The sequence below is a fragment of the Podarcis erhardii genome (assembly GCF_964252035.2).
Source record: "Podarcis erhardii genome assembly, chromosome: 2".
Taxonomy (NCBI): domain Eukaryota; kingdom Metazoa; phylum Chordata; class Lepidosauria; order Squamata; family Lacertidae; genus Podarcis; species Podarcis erhardii.
In genome coordinates, this window is record NC_138498.1 from 60,433,663 (window position 1) to 60,449,287 (window position 15,625).

General features: G+C 39.8%; 1 protein-coding gene across 2 annotated transcripts in view; it reads right to left on the minus strand.

Moving 5' to 3' along the window:
- Positions 1–390: 390 nt before the first annotated feature.
- TRPC7 (transient receptor potential cation channel subfamily C member 7) overlaps positions 391–15,625 on the minus strand; it is a 122,801-nt gene continuing 107,566 nt past the window's right edge. Inside the window, exons 10-13 of one of the 2 annotated variants that reach the window (XM_081850356.1) lie at positions 14,436–14,513; positions 8,491–8,544; positions 4,316–4,391; positions 391–3,545 (exon numbers count right to left, since the gene is read on the minus strand). In XM_081850356.1, coding sequence (XP_081706482.1) covers positions 3,403–3,545; positions 4,316–4,391; positions 8,491–8,544; positions 14,436–14,513 — 351 coding nt within the window. In that variant the 3' untranslated portion in view covers positions 391–3,402. Of the gene's footprint in view, positions 3,546–4,315; positions 4,392–7,660; positions 8,545–14,435; positions 14,514–15,625 lie in introns of those variants that run through there. The other variant, XM_081850355.1, reaches the window with a different exon arrangement.

Genomic DNA, 15,625 nt, shown 5'->3' on the forward strand with positions numbered 1-15,625 from the left:
TTTGCAGACATCTTTGTAGAGCAGAGTTGGTCTGCCAATGGGCCTGGTACCTGAAGCCAGCTCCCCACAGAGCACATCCTTGGGGATCCTGCCATCTTCCATTCCGTGGACATGACGAAGTCAGTGTTGACATCACTGAAGCACGAGTGAGAACATGAGTTCAAGCAAGAGTGCCCGATAGTTTAATAAAAAGCTAGATTTTTGTGCTACAATTGGAACCTGCTTGCTTTTTTAAAAAATGAAGTTTTTATCAATATCACACTCAAGACACAAGAAAATATTCTGAGGTAATTTTATTTTTGTTGTCATTGTTTTAGATAAAAATATTACAGTATACAAGATAAAATTATTAAAGGTAAAAATACATTATTTGATTTTTTTTGTCTCTCTCTAAACAGTTATGCCTACAGTACACATTTTTTATTTTTTTATTTTTTTAAACAAATATAGCTATTAATCTATTAGGCTATCTGTGTTCTCATCTGGCACTTAAAAACAGGTCACAGGTCACCTTCAGGTTCTGCTTATTATTAATCATTATTATTAGCTGAAATCTAATGTAATTGTATAGGTGCATCTTGTAAACAAATAGTACAGCTTTCTGGTACCATATAGTAGCAAGGTGTGCTTTGACCAGCTGAAATCATATTTCTGCCATCAAAGAAACAAGCAGCTGAGTTACCAGTTCCAAGAATGTAGTTTAATTAATACTTACTTCCACTTGGAAAAGTGCAGTATGAAGATGCCACTACTGAGGACTGTAAACATTTAATTTTGAAAAAAAAAATACCACCTTTTGAACTGAATAAATTGCAGCAAACTGCTTTGCTAAGAAATTTCACATTTTGTTGGAATGTCTGATGGGGATCATGATGCGATCAGAGGTGCTGCTGATTTATGATTCTTTGACGGCAATTTTCACAAGCTCACATTTATTCTATGGCTTTCTATTCAAGACTCGCTCAATAGTAGGCATGTTGATTTTGAAGCTGGTCTCGCTAAGTTTCATAGAGTTCACTTCCAAGCACGTGTGTATGGGTTACACTCACCAAGTTCCTTTCACAGACTGAATAACTTAGGCCAGAGGCCCTCCAGAAGATTTGAATTACAACACCCATCTTCCCTGGCCACCGGCCATGCTAACTGGGATGAATGGGAGCTTTTATTTATTAATTTGCAGTCCAAAGCTTCTGGAAGGCACCACATTAACTATTGCTGACTGAAACCACTTTTGATATATACACCTTAGAGTGCTGGACTACGATCTGGGAGGCGAGGATTCAAATCCTCACTCAGCCATGAAGCCCGTTGGGTGAGTTTTGGCCAGTTACTATCTCTCAGCCTAAGCCACTTCACTGGGTTGTTGTGAGGATAAAATGGAATGAAGGAGAAGTGTGGATGCCACCTTGAACTCTTTTGGGGAAAGGTGGGATATAATAATAAACACCCCAATCTTTGCCTCCAGCAGCAAACTGTCTTGGGCCAGTGGCCCTGTGCTTGGCCAATCAAAACTCCACACCATGATAGACACATGACTTTGTTATGTAAGCCACAGCATTTCCCTATGTCCCAGGTGCCTCTCTTCCAATACAACTTGCTACTCTGGGCCAGGTGGCAGTACAAACAAGAAGCCCTTTGTTTCCTTCTATAGTTGCACCACTGTTGATACAGCCTACAGAAACTGGGTGAAATGAAGATACGGAGCTCTTTCTCTTGTGCTGCCATGTTCTTTAGTCTCAGCAAGCTCACTGGCTGAGGGGAAATTCTTTCACTGATGCTGCTGCCCTCCAGTTTCACCCAGATACAAAGAAAGGCGAAAGGAAGGAAGCAGGAACAAAACCCACTGCTTCCCCACTGCCCTTTATCAGCTGGGGTAGAAACCTCACAGCATCCCAACAAGGGAAAAGCAGGTAGGGCCCCAGGTGAGGACTGCTTGAATGGCCAGGGAGTGGACGTGAGGGAAGCCTTGCTGCTCCATTGGCTCCACCACCTGGCCTAGCCCGTGTCTTAGCCTGCATCCCCATTTGCCAATCTGGGATGCAGGCTAGGATCTGGCTTCTGATAGGGGGCACATGTGCCCACCCCCTATCTGGATGGCGCTCCGATGCTGCGATTCCCTCATTGGGGCCTTGGAGGAGCCTCTGCCATCCTGCAATGCCGCCGTACCTGAAAGGGGGAGCGGACACATTGCAAAAATGGTTTCTCAGTTGATTGGGCTACGGTACCTAAAGAGAAAAAAGTGCCTTTTGGCACAATTGAAAGAGATGACTGGAAACAGATAAGCAAAGAGGCATGTTCAGAACCATCCCTTTCCTGCCTGCATGGATGGATGGATATATGCCCCTAAGTATAGAAAGTCAATGGCAATTCTGCATGCATGTACAACTGAAGAGCAACCGTGTATGGGTGCTAAGGCTATGCTACTTACCTGGCCTCTGTCTGGCTGAGCTGCTGCAGTGTCCCAGGAGATGGGGAAGGGTACAGTCGTGGCAAAGTCACTGTGGTGCAAACACACTGGCAGGATTGGATCCACTGGTGCATTTACACAGCCTTACTGCCTCGCCCCACTCCATCTCTGTATGGTGTAGCAGCTCAGCCAGCCAGAGGTCAGGTAGGAGGCAGAGCTACATTACTAGGCTGCAATGGAAGGGTAATGTCTAGGTAGTACTGGCAGGCTTTGGATGTATTGCACCTTTCCCTCCTTCTCTTATTCACACCCTATCCCATGTCGTTTTATACCATTTCCCCTCTTAAACCCAGGCTTCAACTTGAACTAACGCCTGCTGGGGGGAGAAAAGCAAATGGCGCAGAGGAGAATTGGCGGGTGCAGAAGAGCTACACACTTACCTTCCCGCACCACAGTCTTGTTATCTCAGCAAATAAGGAGTTTTGGAACCTGTGTCTGCCAAGATAAAATGCAGCTCTGCCCTGGGGTGAGATTTGAACTTGAGGGCTTTGCAGCCTAGTAGGGACACTCATGTAAAATATCTCAGTTTTGTCAAACACCTTTTTTTGGCACCTTCTTCCGCTCTTGTTTCCTCCTGATGCGTCCGATCCCCATTCAACGTATGCTGACACATCGAAATGGAGGACCTGGCTTGTTTCCAGTTTTCAAAAGTTGCTTTGGGTATCTAGAACAACCAAGCTTATCTTCTCAAGTTTATGCATCTATATCTGATGTCAAAAGGCTTGATTTTATACGAAAAGGTCACCTTTATATCATAAAGGAATTAATTGATCATTGGCTTCACCCAATAAACCAAACAAATGCACAGTCCCCATAAAACAATTGATAATCTGCAAAAGATACAGTTTTCGATGCTCCTCTCTTGCACAGTTTTTGCTCCTTTAGAATGCTGGTTGAAATAAAAAAAAAGTTTTTTTTTTTTCATTTGTCTACCCTCAAATGTCCTTATTTAAACTCTTTCCAAACTTGTCGCTTAGCTGCTGTATTAAACTTGCCAACTCTCCTGTTGCTTGTGACTTTTCTTCAAGAAGCTCATAGCGGAGACTTGAAATGTCTTGCTTAATCTCCTTAAGTTCGCCTAAAAAACAACAACAAAGTGGGGAGAAGAGTTATTATTAACCAGACTGGATAACTATAACAACCGACAATTCATTTGCCCTTTACATCCTCTCTTGTAAATTCTGCTTTTGTGCAGAAGTTTTGTGCCTCTGATCTTCCCTCTCTCCCTGTGAGTGGAAAAGCTGTAGTCATGGAATAGATGAACACACCTAATGCTGCATGCAAGGATCCAACTGCGTTGAGACCTTGTGAGTACCCTATGATGACTGCTTCAAAAGGGTAGATGAAGTGTTTGACCATAATGAACTTTATTCCAACTATTGTTAAGCATGTACTGCCAAATCCATAGCTTTCTCAGAGGTGCTGAATTTTAGGAAACAGCAGCACTCGCATGTCGAGTTGGGGGATCTCATTCTTGCTGGGAATCCTTCAGATTTCCTAATATCTGTCTCTACTTATCACAACTGAGTATTATCATGCACTGGAAATGAATTAGCTTTGGCATCTACAACTAAGCAGCACAAGCCTGTTGCTATTTCCAGCAGAAAAAGAATAACTACAAGACAGGAATGTTGTACTTCAGAGACCTCGGAGATGCCAGGAATTTCAGAGAACATATTTCCCCCTTGCACCATATTTTAGCCTTTGTGCATATGAGAGAAGCTGCCTCAGAAAGTGATTCATACAAGGTTCAACTGGGAAGTGAATGAGCTGCTACAAAAGCTGTTAAAAACATTACATGATTCAGACAAGGTTCACAACAATAAAGGTAAGTTTAAAAGAACTTGCCTTCATTAACTTCATCATTCTCTCGATCCACCTGAGCCTTTAGGACATACCGTTTAATAAGTCTCTTCATTATTTTCTGAAAATTCAATTAAAAAGTTTAGTGGATTGTTGTTATCTGACCACATCTGTACAATACATAGTAGCATTGATTTCAGTGGGTTGGATCCAATGGTGGTTTTCTACTGATGAAAATTTATTTGAATCAGTGGAGTTTCTGTGAGTAGAAAGGGAGGAAGTAATTTTCATTAATTCCCCTTTCCCTCTCCAATCTCCTGCATTCCTCCCTCTACCCCAGGGGATTGTGTGCCCTCTGAAGCATCATGGGAGGCAGCACAGGAGACTGTAGGAGAAATGGGAAAATTTGCTAAAATCTGTAGGACAAATGAGGAAGAGAAGCTGGAAGGTCTCCACTGGATCAAAGAGCCTTCAGTCACTGGAGGGACACAACTGGATGCTACCCAGGAAGTATAGGCAAACTAACTCTTTTGTTGAATTGTGGTCTAGAAGTTTGAGCTTCATTTTTTTTAAAAATTGTAATATATATTCACTTGCTATGAGGTGTTCCCATTATAAAATGTGAAAGATGAACAGCAGTATGTGCAAATAAATCAAGAGTGCTGCTTTTATACTTTTCTGGATTGGCACAGTTGCTGCCACCTTCTTGGTTGCTTCTATATAGTGATGCCAGTATCTTCTGCCACCCAAAAAGATGTGGGGAGGGCTGTAGCTCAGTGGTAGAAAATATGCTTTATATGTAAAACATGTCAACATGAATCCACCAGCATCTTTTGGTAGAGATGTGAAAGGCTCCTTTCTGAAGGGATACTGCCAGTTAGTATATCGAGTTAGATTCACTTTGTATAAGCAGTTTCCTATGTTCACATTTTGCTATAGATTTGGCTAACTGTTTATGTTTATCCAATCTGGGTGTCAGAATGGTTATGCTTTCCATTTTTAAGTTTGGAATAGAGTAGTTGCTTTGGAAGACGATAATCAGGCATCTGCACAACGTGAACAGAAGAAGACAGAATCGTTAGCTAATATGCCCTAATGACACTGGGACTGTTATCTGAGCATCCGTAGAGGTGGCAGGAACTATGCCATTCCGCACAACATATAATCAGCATTTACATTCCTTAAATAAATAAATACTTTCATGGTATTACCACTGAAGCCAATGGGATTATGTCAGAGTAAGTAATTTAAGAACTGTGTCTATTGCATCCGCGAAGGTCCCACTTAAGAATTGTAATCTTCACATTTCTAACACTAGAGTAAATTCCTGACAAATTATCAGCTAAAGAAAAAGCAGGGAGCCAATAATTTGTGTGTGATTTGCCATAGACACTGGGTAGATTCAAATGAAGGAATGGGAATCAATTTACTTGGCAAAAGACACTACACACAACTGTATCAGGGAGATACTGTTGCCTTCCATGAAATCCTAATTTTGCAATCTCTTCATTCAAGTATTAAAACCTGCAAAGAGAAAACAGGAAGTAGCACCACATGGCTGAGAGAAGCATTAGACATGGGCAAGAATGTTTTTACGGAAAATGTGAGAGAAGCATATATTATTTAAAATTTGAAAAAAGTCTTTCCACTTTCAAAGACAACAGAAAGACAAATTAACAACAACCGTATGGAGTGGTACCTCTGGTTCTGAACACTTCTGGTTACGAATGCTTCAGGTTATGAGCTCTGCTAACCCAGAAGTAGCTGCTCCTGGTTGCAAACTTTGCCCCAGGATGCAAACGGAAATTGTGTGCCAAAGGTGCGCATGCAGCGGGAGGCCCCATTAGCGCAGGGCCTCCAGAACGAATTAAGTTCGTAACCAGAAATACCACTGTATTAAAATAAAATGTTATTCAGAAGCAATAAATGGTATAGCTTGTAATGACAGCAAAACAATCTCATGCATGTCTGCTAAGAAGTAGGCTGCACTGAGTCCAATCTGGGTACTGGGATTAAAACCTGAAAGAGCACAATGGTAACTATTCCAAACTAGAATATGCTTGCAATCCATAATGACATTAACAGTTCAGTCGTATACATGTCTACTCAGAAGCTCCATTGACTTCAATGGGATTATCTTCCAAGTGACTGTATATAGCGTTACTATACCATTGTAAAGGAGTAGGGGAGGCAGCAAATTGTAGGATTACAATCATAATCAAAAGGAGTTGGTCCAATTTTAAAAGGAATATTTTTTAGAGAAATGATATTAATATACCTGCCCCATGCTACAAGTTTTAGTTGAGCACTTTCATTCTCCTTTGACAGCTAGTCATTTAATTGATTAAATTTAAATCCATATACTATACATCACTCAGAAAATATCATTTAGAAAGCTGCTTCACGATTTCCCCTTTTCCTTTTCTCTTGAGAAGGTACTTCAAAACCAAATAGTTTCAAAATGTAAAGTGTTCTCTTTACTTTCAAGTCTAACCACTAAACCTTGACCTCAGTTTAAAATATTCAACCTAATTATAGGGTTGCAGCCCCAGAAATTATGTACCTTCATTTTCTTAATGCTCAGGATATGTGGGGCTTCGACAAGCTAAGTCATAGTAACAGTTCTCCTACCCCTGCAATAGTATAGCCTCCAATGTTACCTAAAATTCTCTCTCTCCTCCTTCCAAACTGTAAAGGAAGGGTAATTCTCAGGCAGCAGAAATGTACAAAATGCACCAGAGTTGCAAAACTTAAAAACTGGTGGTAACCATTTGCCATAAGTGCCATAAGCATATGGAAGACTGGCAAAATTATTTTGCAGTTTTGTGTCTGGTATAACAGGATGCCATACCTAAATCTCAATTTATTTACTCGGGTTTTTGGCACAATTTTGGAGAAAGTAGCCTGCATTTCTTTTAAGATATGGGCATGGTCCATCCAAAACTAAGCTCTTCTAGGTCCCAATTCTTTTAATAGGGGACTAAGGTCCAAGTGCAACTCCCCTCCCTGGAATCAGTGAGAAATGAATGATTAAGAATTTGATTTCTTGACCCTTCTCCTCCAAGCATCTCCACTTTCATCTCATAATCCAAGATTTGCCACCCCAAATATTTGGGGTAACTCATCTTCAGTGTTACAGATTATTTACTTTGTTCATGACTGCCTGGTGCAATGCGGGGGCCTCATCTCCAGCAGGCTAAAAGCTGATTGCACCCATTCATTGATTGCATTATCTTGTGAACAACCCTGAGATCTTTTCATGATGGGTGGCATATAAATCTAATAAATAAAATAAAATAAAAGGTATCTTATAAAGGGCTTCCTCAGTTTGCAAGTTTCTTGTACCACACAGCTGTGACATAATTCCTATGAGCATCTTTGAATTATGGGAAATGAACAAAAATGAAAACGTATTAATGCCAAAATCTCAACAGTGATTTGGGAAGAAATTGATAAAGATTGTCACCTCCAGGAATATTCATCCCTTCCTGCCAGAGGCAAATACTTCAGAACAATAATTTGTCGTGTTCTACAGCTATTTCTGTGCCTAATGTTTCTGATGAAATATAAGTCTTGTGTTTCAAAACAACCACCCCAATCTAACAAAGGCAATCCCCACATCGAGGTATTTCTGGACACCCCTGATACCCTAAAAGTATTCTGCTGTGTTTGCATGCATAGTGTTCCAGCTTCAAACACAGAAACACAGTTCAGAGAGTGCCATTCATTTCTTGGGAGTTTAAAGACAGATTGCTAATAGCCCCCTCTCCCCATCTATTGACAGGTAGCCATCACTGTCAACATGTGATTGCCAACCATAGCTTGGATACTAAGGTAAGTCATACTAAGGAAGTTCATAGGAGGAGTGTTGCCTGTCTTCTGCCTATACCCGCAGTCTTACTATTCCTGCTCATTTATATTATGTGTGAATCAACAATGATTTGGCATTACAGTGCAATTGTTTCAACATATGTTCTTCTTTGAAGGTAAGAAAAAACATGAACTACCAGGAAATCTATTCGAAAAAACAAACCTGTCCTTGTTCAGCCAAAGAAATATAGAGACGAAATACTTGGAACCAATAAAAAGAGTGAAACCTGTATATACAATGCATATACAGTTTGCATAATAAATGGAGATATATTATGCAATGTGGCAATGTAGAAGAAAGACAGGGTTACGGTACTTCTGGAAGAAGACATGAGGTACAATACACATACTATGTGCTGGAGATGACCATGATGGTAGAATCCATTGGGAAGAAGTGTTGCCACCTGAGAAAACATAAATCGAGGAACAAGTTTTGGGAAAGTGGGGAAATAACTGAATCCCAAAGGAAATACTACTTTTTAAGGAGGAGGCTAAGAAGTGGGGTGTGGGGCAGGAAAACAAGGAATCAGCATGCAGAAATGCCACCATCTCCTTGTCATTCACAACAACCTAACACACCTTTACCACAGTATTTGCAACATTCCCCAATAAGAGTTGAATGCCTGGAATTTCATTTACTACAAATACTAGTTGTATTTAATCATGCGGTTGATATTGAGATCATAGAGTATTTACTGTGTCCATTGAAATAACACTTTAAATAAATAAATATTGACTATTATAAATAAAACCATATCTGGCTTTCCTTGCATGTGTTCAGCAGTATTTGTAATTGTGACACAACAAATTATTGTAGGCTTTGATCAGTTAAGTTAATTTCTCTTTCTTGGGTTATCAACCAGCATAGTCACATGTACAGCACCCTTGTTTTCATGGGTAATCTTCAAACTTCTAGATATTTTACATATTGACTGGCAGTCTTCAACTGAAATTGTAAGTACACGATTATTATTCCCATTCACTAGATCCACCAGATAACCTAGCACCTTTTGGGGTCCACTCCACAAACCATTCCATTAGCTAAAAGATTGTCACAATATAGTTGTAAAGATCATAATTCTTACAGCAGTTTTCTGGAAATGTCATGTATAGGTGTGACTGTAGTACATGCAGAACACATTTTTTTGGTACAACACAATTCTGCATTTTAATCTATGTAGCACTAATCAAAATAAGAAGCAGAAGATATGAGCTTTCTGTTTAAATGGCCATCAAATAGTAACACAAAATCTTTGTGGATTACAAGTAAATTGATGTGTCGATAAGACAAACTGTCCATTCTGGCTCACACTGAAGGGCGTCCTTCATTTAAGATGGTGTTTGTCACGTGACACTTTTATAAGCGCTTGCATTTTTTTAATATATAAAAAAGAATATGCTCCCAGATTAATCAGTGGCATCTTTATAGTTGATTAAAAAAAATTCATCGATTAATTTAACTAGTTAATTTAACCCTAATAAATATTGCCAGATGTGTCTAGCAGAAGAGGACAATCTCTTTCAGCCCAATAGCTGGATTTGTACCTGAGGGCAAAAAAGAGGGGGGTGCTGGAGGCAAGGTGGGGGGGAGGGGTCCATAGACTATTATCTCAAAGCAGATGATCGTTATCTATTAGGCAGGTTTGTTTTCCTTTGAAAGTGAGGGCAGCAGCATTTTTGTAGTATTTGTTCTATATAAGTGGAGACAAAGAGATGCTATTCCAGATGTGATCCCAGAGGATGGTCCTGAATGTTCAAAGTCCCAAGTGCCAATGGTTTTCCCTTAGTTGGGATGCAGAGGATACTTCCTCCAAGCTCTCATTCAAAAGTGCAAAGAGATTCCTAAAGTTAATTAGTTCCCTTTGATCAGAAATAAACAGAATGATCACCCAGTAGCCCATAGGAGCCTGTTGTGTTTAGGCATTTATTTATTTATCCTCCTCCTCCTCTATAGCACAGCTGCTCTTGTAAAACTCCTTTTCAACAGGGTTCACTTGGAAAAACTGCTCCAAAATGGAATCTTCTTTATAACTCATGGATAAACTAAGAGGATTTGACATGTGAAAAAGAGTTCAGGGAAGGAAAACTAAAGTCATAGAGTGAGAACAATGAATGATGCAGCTATTTGCTCAAGATTTTTAAGCATAACCCTATTCTGGGACAGAATTTACTGTTCTTTAAGGTTTAAGCAAATCCCTACAGGGCTGTCTGTTCTAGGAAAGAGAGGAAATTGGACAACATGGGGGAAAGGCAGACTATATGTGGCTTTTTCTCATGTTTTGTTGTATTATCCATATTTCATACTGGATCCAATACATACCCACAGGGGGAGAAAGAACATATTACTTCAATATTTCACATTAAACAGCTTGAAATATTAAAACATCAAACACCAAAGTAACTTATGGATATATAGATACACACACTAGCATGTGGGTTATTATCAAGAGATCATTCGAGTGCAACCACATTCTGCGGTCTTCTTATTACTGTTTCCACCTTGGTATCACAGCACCTGTATTTCTGTACTTTCATTAACTTCCACATGGCAGAGATGCATCACTTTAAAAAGCTAACTAGACAGAACCGAGCAGGGAGTCATATTAGTAATTACATTACACTATCCCATTGTAGCTGAAAATAATTACTGGCCAGACAACAGAATTGATCGCTGCTGCTTGTTCTCTCTTTTGTCTAAGTATGCTTGTCCAGTGTGTTTTGCTTCCTATTATTATTACTTTGTTATTCTTCCTCTGGGCAGAATCTTGACATTTTAAATAATGTATATTTTGGAACAGAGCCTGGTGAGAGCATTATAAAAAGCAAAGAAAAAATGTTATTGCAGCTGTCTCTTTTCAGGGATGATAATGATGATGATGATGATGATGATGATGATAATAATAATAATAATAATAATAATGCCACTGGCTTCAATACTCTTAGGTGGGTCTTCACCTACCATGTACTAAAATTACTCCCTTTTGAAAAGAATAATTTATACTGCACAATTACTCTGAGGTTAACATCATTTATGCAGAAGGTGTCATGGCTTTTTTAGTTTGGGCTGACTTCATTGTTTTAAACCTTTTGTGTGTGTGTGTGTGTGTGTGTGTGTGTGTGTGTGTGTTTCAAATCAGATACACTTAACATGGAGATTGAACTCAAGAGAACAAGGGAGGGTGACTGGTCCCCCCCCCAAAAAAAGTGTGTTTGAACTTTGTTCTTTTAGCAGAGTAGAATATGGTCAAAAAACATTCAACATCTGCTTGTGAATGTAAGGATAGTGTGTATCCTGATACAATTTGTGGGTCACCATTCTATGTTTGACCCTAAACTATGAATGCAGCTGTTGGATTAACTGCCTATTATGTACAGTTACTGCATGTCTATCTGCTTCCTGAAAGCATTTGCTATTTTGCTTCTCTTAAATATCTGGTGCCACTTAGCTCATCTTCACATATTCTTTGTTTTGTCCAGAAGTACAGTGAGCTGGCAAAGCTCACAAGTGCAACACCAGTCTTTTGTTTCACATGTTTGTAGGTACAAGGGGGTTGGACTGGGATTGCCCCCTTGTACCTCACATAAGGCAATGGGTTGACGACAATGGCAGGGAGAACTGATGGACGGAAGAGAGTCCTTAACCCTTTCCACTCTCACCCATTATCACATGTATATTCTGCTCCCTGCCAACAATTTTAAATATGTTTGGAAGGACAGATGGCGAGAAAAAAAAGTTGTAAGGGGCCATTGCAGAGGGGTGATTTTTTTTGGGTGGGGGGAGAGATTCTTCCTAGGGAATATAGGTCTCCCAATGCCTGCTGGTCATGATGGTTATATAAAAACTCCAGGTTCAGTGACATTATACCACTGAAGGCTTGGGGAGCAACAGAAGGTAGGGCAACTACCTTCATATCTTATTTATGGCCTTACCACTGGCACCTGTGGCTGCTGGACTAGGTGGACTTTTGATCCATCCAGCAGTAGTGCATGGGATGTGTGTGAAGGCCAACTCAGACTTCCAGCAATCTTGGCATCACCTTGACTCACCTTGCCCTGAGCTAGTGAGCAGCAGTAGTAACATTGTATGGAGGGCAGCACTGCTGCTCCAACCATTCCCCCTTCAGAGATGTTCCTGGATCCATCAATTCTCCATCTCTTGCACAAAGCAATTAAACTAGAACTTTCTCCCGCATTCACTTCCTTTAAATCTGTCCCATACGGTCTCTGTTTTTCAAGGTGCTGTCTTCCAACTCCCTTTTTTCCTCCTTGCAGTGATGTTCCCCACCTGATCTTGTGAAACTTCATCCTTGGACCTGATTTAGAGAAGATTCCAGTTGCCAAATATCCACTCCTGACTGCTGGCCGCATGGCCTGCCATCCTGGTTTGGCCCACAAGCAAATCAGTTCTATCTTTCTCAAGCTTTACCCTCACAACTCAAAATTCTGGCTCGGCTTTTAGGAGCTTTCCTTGAAAAATACATTCATTATCTGTTGAAGACCATCTGGAGCCAGAATGGTAAATGACTTAATAGCTGGCATTGGTAGAAAGCCATGCATCACTTTCCACTATGATTGACCAAAGCCTCATGCAGATGAGTAAATTATAAGGCTAGAAGTGAAAGACCCACAAGAGCCTTGATGCAAAGGTCTCTTTAGTCCAGCATCCTTGTGTTTCAAATATTGACTAGACAGACACACCTGGGAAGCTTCTGATATTCTGCCTTTGATCACATAGAGGTTCCATTTTGCTATCGCACCAAATAATCAATGATACATCCCCCATGAATTTGTCTAATCCTTTAAAAAGCAATCTTAAGATAGTAGCAAGATGAGTATCAGCAAGGTCTAAAAATGGTTTGTGGCATCTATTTTACTTCCCCTCCCTTTCTTTTCTAGGGTGGCAGGGCAGCGGTGTTTAGAAGTACAGAATCAAGCGCAGATGCAGCTACCTGCCATTCTCATTTCCCCAGGATGCATTTGGTCCCACTCAACTCCAGTAGTTAATTGCACTGTAAGGGCAATTCTATCCGAAGGAAAGGAGCAATTCTAACCAGGCATTACTAGAGACCCCCTAGCAGAATGCTGCAGAGGAACACTGCTGCATCCTAACTCATTACCTGCAGCATGAATCAGAGGTTAGGATTGCTCTGGTAAACTTCTGCAAATCTTGCAACAAAAGAAGTTTATTTAGCAATGGGTCTAGATTGTTATTCTATCATTTCCATCCTAATTATTGTTTTGCAACAGAATCCACTGAACTTCAGTTAATACACCAGAGGCTACAAACAGATCAGAACAAATTCAAAACATTTAACGTTATATAAAGAACAAAACAGTGATGTGAATGAGAGCTTGCGGAAGTGATTCTCTTATTAATCTCAAAAGAGATATGTAGATTGCTTCTTCCGTGCAATTTCCAAAATAAAACACTGCAATCCTTTCTTTGTTTGTTTTAAAGTATTATGTAACTAATATACCTGAGGTGTGTTTTGAATGGTACCGTGCAACCTAACATTTAAAGATTTTTGTTTGATTTGCTTTATCATGGGAATTAAACAGAGAGTTACATGAGCTTGATATTAAATGAATGGTCACCTCTATAACTGAGGGTGTCATATCTGCTGCTAGTACTTGTATACCATAAAGTATAATATAGCCTGCATTGCCTTGGAATGGTCTTTAAGTTGACTTTTGTGCTTTTTTATGAATGAATGTCATCTACAAAATACTAAGGTCGAGATCTTAGGCATAGTTACTAGGAAGGAAGGGTATGTTAAAGCTTAAAGAGTAACACATTTAGTTACAAGGAGGTAGCCGTGTTGGTCTGCCATAGTCAATAAAATAAAATAAAATAAAATAAAATCCTTCCATTAGCACCTTAGAGACCAACTAAGTTTGTTATTGGTATGAGCTTTTGTGTGCATGCATACAAAAGCTCATACCAATAACAAACTTAGTTGGTCTCTACGGTGCTACTGGAAAGAATTTTTTTGTTTTGTTTTGAGTAACACATTTGTTATTGCATGAGCTTTCATGGACTCTATCTCACTTATGAAGTCTACTAAAACATATCCCATAATAAATTTCTTAAGATGTCACAAGACCCTTTGATTGTTTATTTTTCGAGAAACTATCCCTCTGGTGACTATCTCTCTGGAAATGGCTAAAGATTGGTTTCCTTCTAAGTGGACATGTGTAGGATCAAAGTGTAGACCACAAACATGTAAGCAGAACCTCTTCTGACATATTTATGTTTTCCTATGCCACACCTTTCCTTTTTTTGCATTGCCATTACCTGGTATCTTGTGGGCTTGTTGTAGGCATTCTTCACAGTAAAGTCTGAATTTTGAGTACTGGACTCGAAACGGACTTTCTGAAATGTACAAATGTAGAGCACATCACCAATGAAGAAATGTTCTTATGAAAGCAGTAGAAGTGAAGTTCTAAGAAAAGGATGGCTAATAACACCTTGCAAGGGGTGAGCTGCATTGTGCAAAGAAACGACCTGATATTATTACATCCGAAGACAAAGTCTCATATTCCAGATTACTTAGTTTTCTTTTGCTATGTGCTTCTGGCAATTCACACTTTTACAGTAGATGAAAAACTGTTGAATGCATAGCACTTTGTGAAAATAGAATCTGGTCCTAGTGTTTAAGTGAGGTATGAACTCTTCAGACGTTTCTCATACAACCCAGTGCTTAACGATTGTAGGGACATCAGTGTAGATTTCAATAGAAGGGTGTTGGAAAACATTCACCCACTCAGTGTGGCCTTGTACAATTGAAATCTTAAATCTTTACCTACCTACACTGCCCCCCTTCGCATATGAATTGTGTGAAGGAGAAACATGCTCAGTAAGGGGCTGTGGGGCCATACTTCCAAAGAGATCATGTGTTTCATCAGGCCCCACAATAGACAATTGTTGTTACAAAGTTTCTGGGCTGGTGTTGGTTTGTTTGTTATTTTGGGTATTTATATGCTGCTTAATATTGAGAATTTCTAAGCAGTATACAAAGAATAAGAACAAGTAAAATTCATCCAAGAAACAAAACACTACTTTAAAATGCCCAGTGTAATAAGAAATTATTTGTTGCGTGCTTGAAATTTAGGAAAGTGGATGCCTGTCAAATCTCAGTCAGGCGGGAGTTCCACAAGCTTGGACCTGAAGATCTCTGTGATTGGGCAAGGATATAAGGGATCAGGTGGCCCTTAGGAGATCCTGGACGCAAGTTGTTAAGGGCTTTCTAAATTAATATGAGAACCTTGGCCCTGGCCCAGGAACATATGGGCAGCCCGTGAAAGCTTTTAAGCACAGGAGTTATGTGTTGGCAGTAGTCTATCCTCATCAAACTGGTGCATCTCCCTTTTTTTGATGGTGGTGATTTATTGTAGATAATGGGATGAAGTGAAAATGAAAAAGAGAAAAACCCATTTTCTCTCTGCCTTTGTGACTTTTCTTTACTTCAAGGATGTATATTAAGA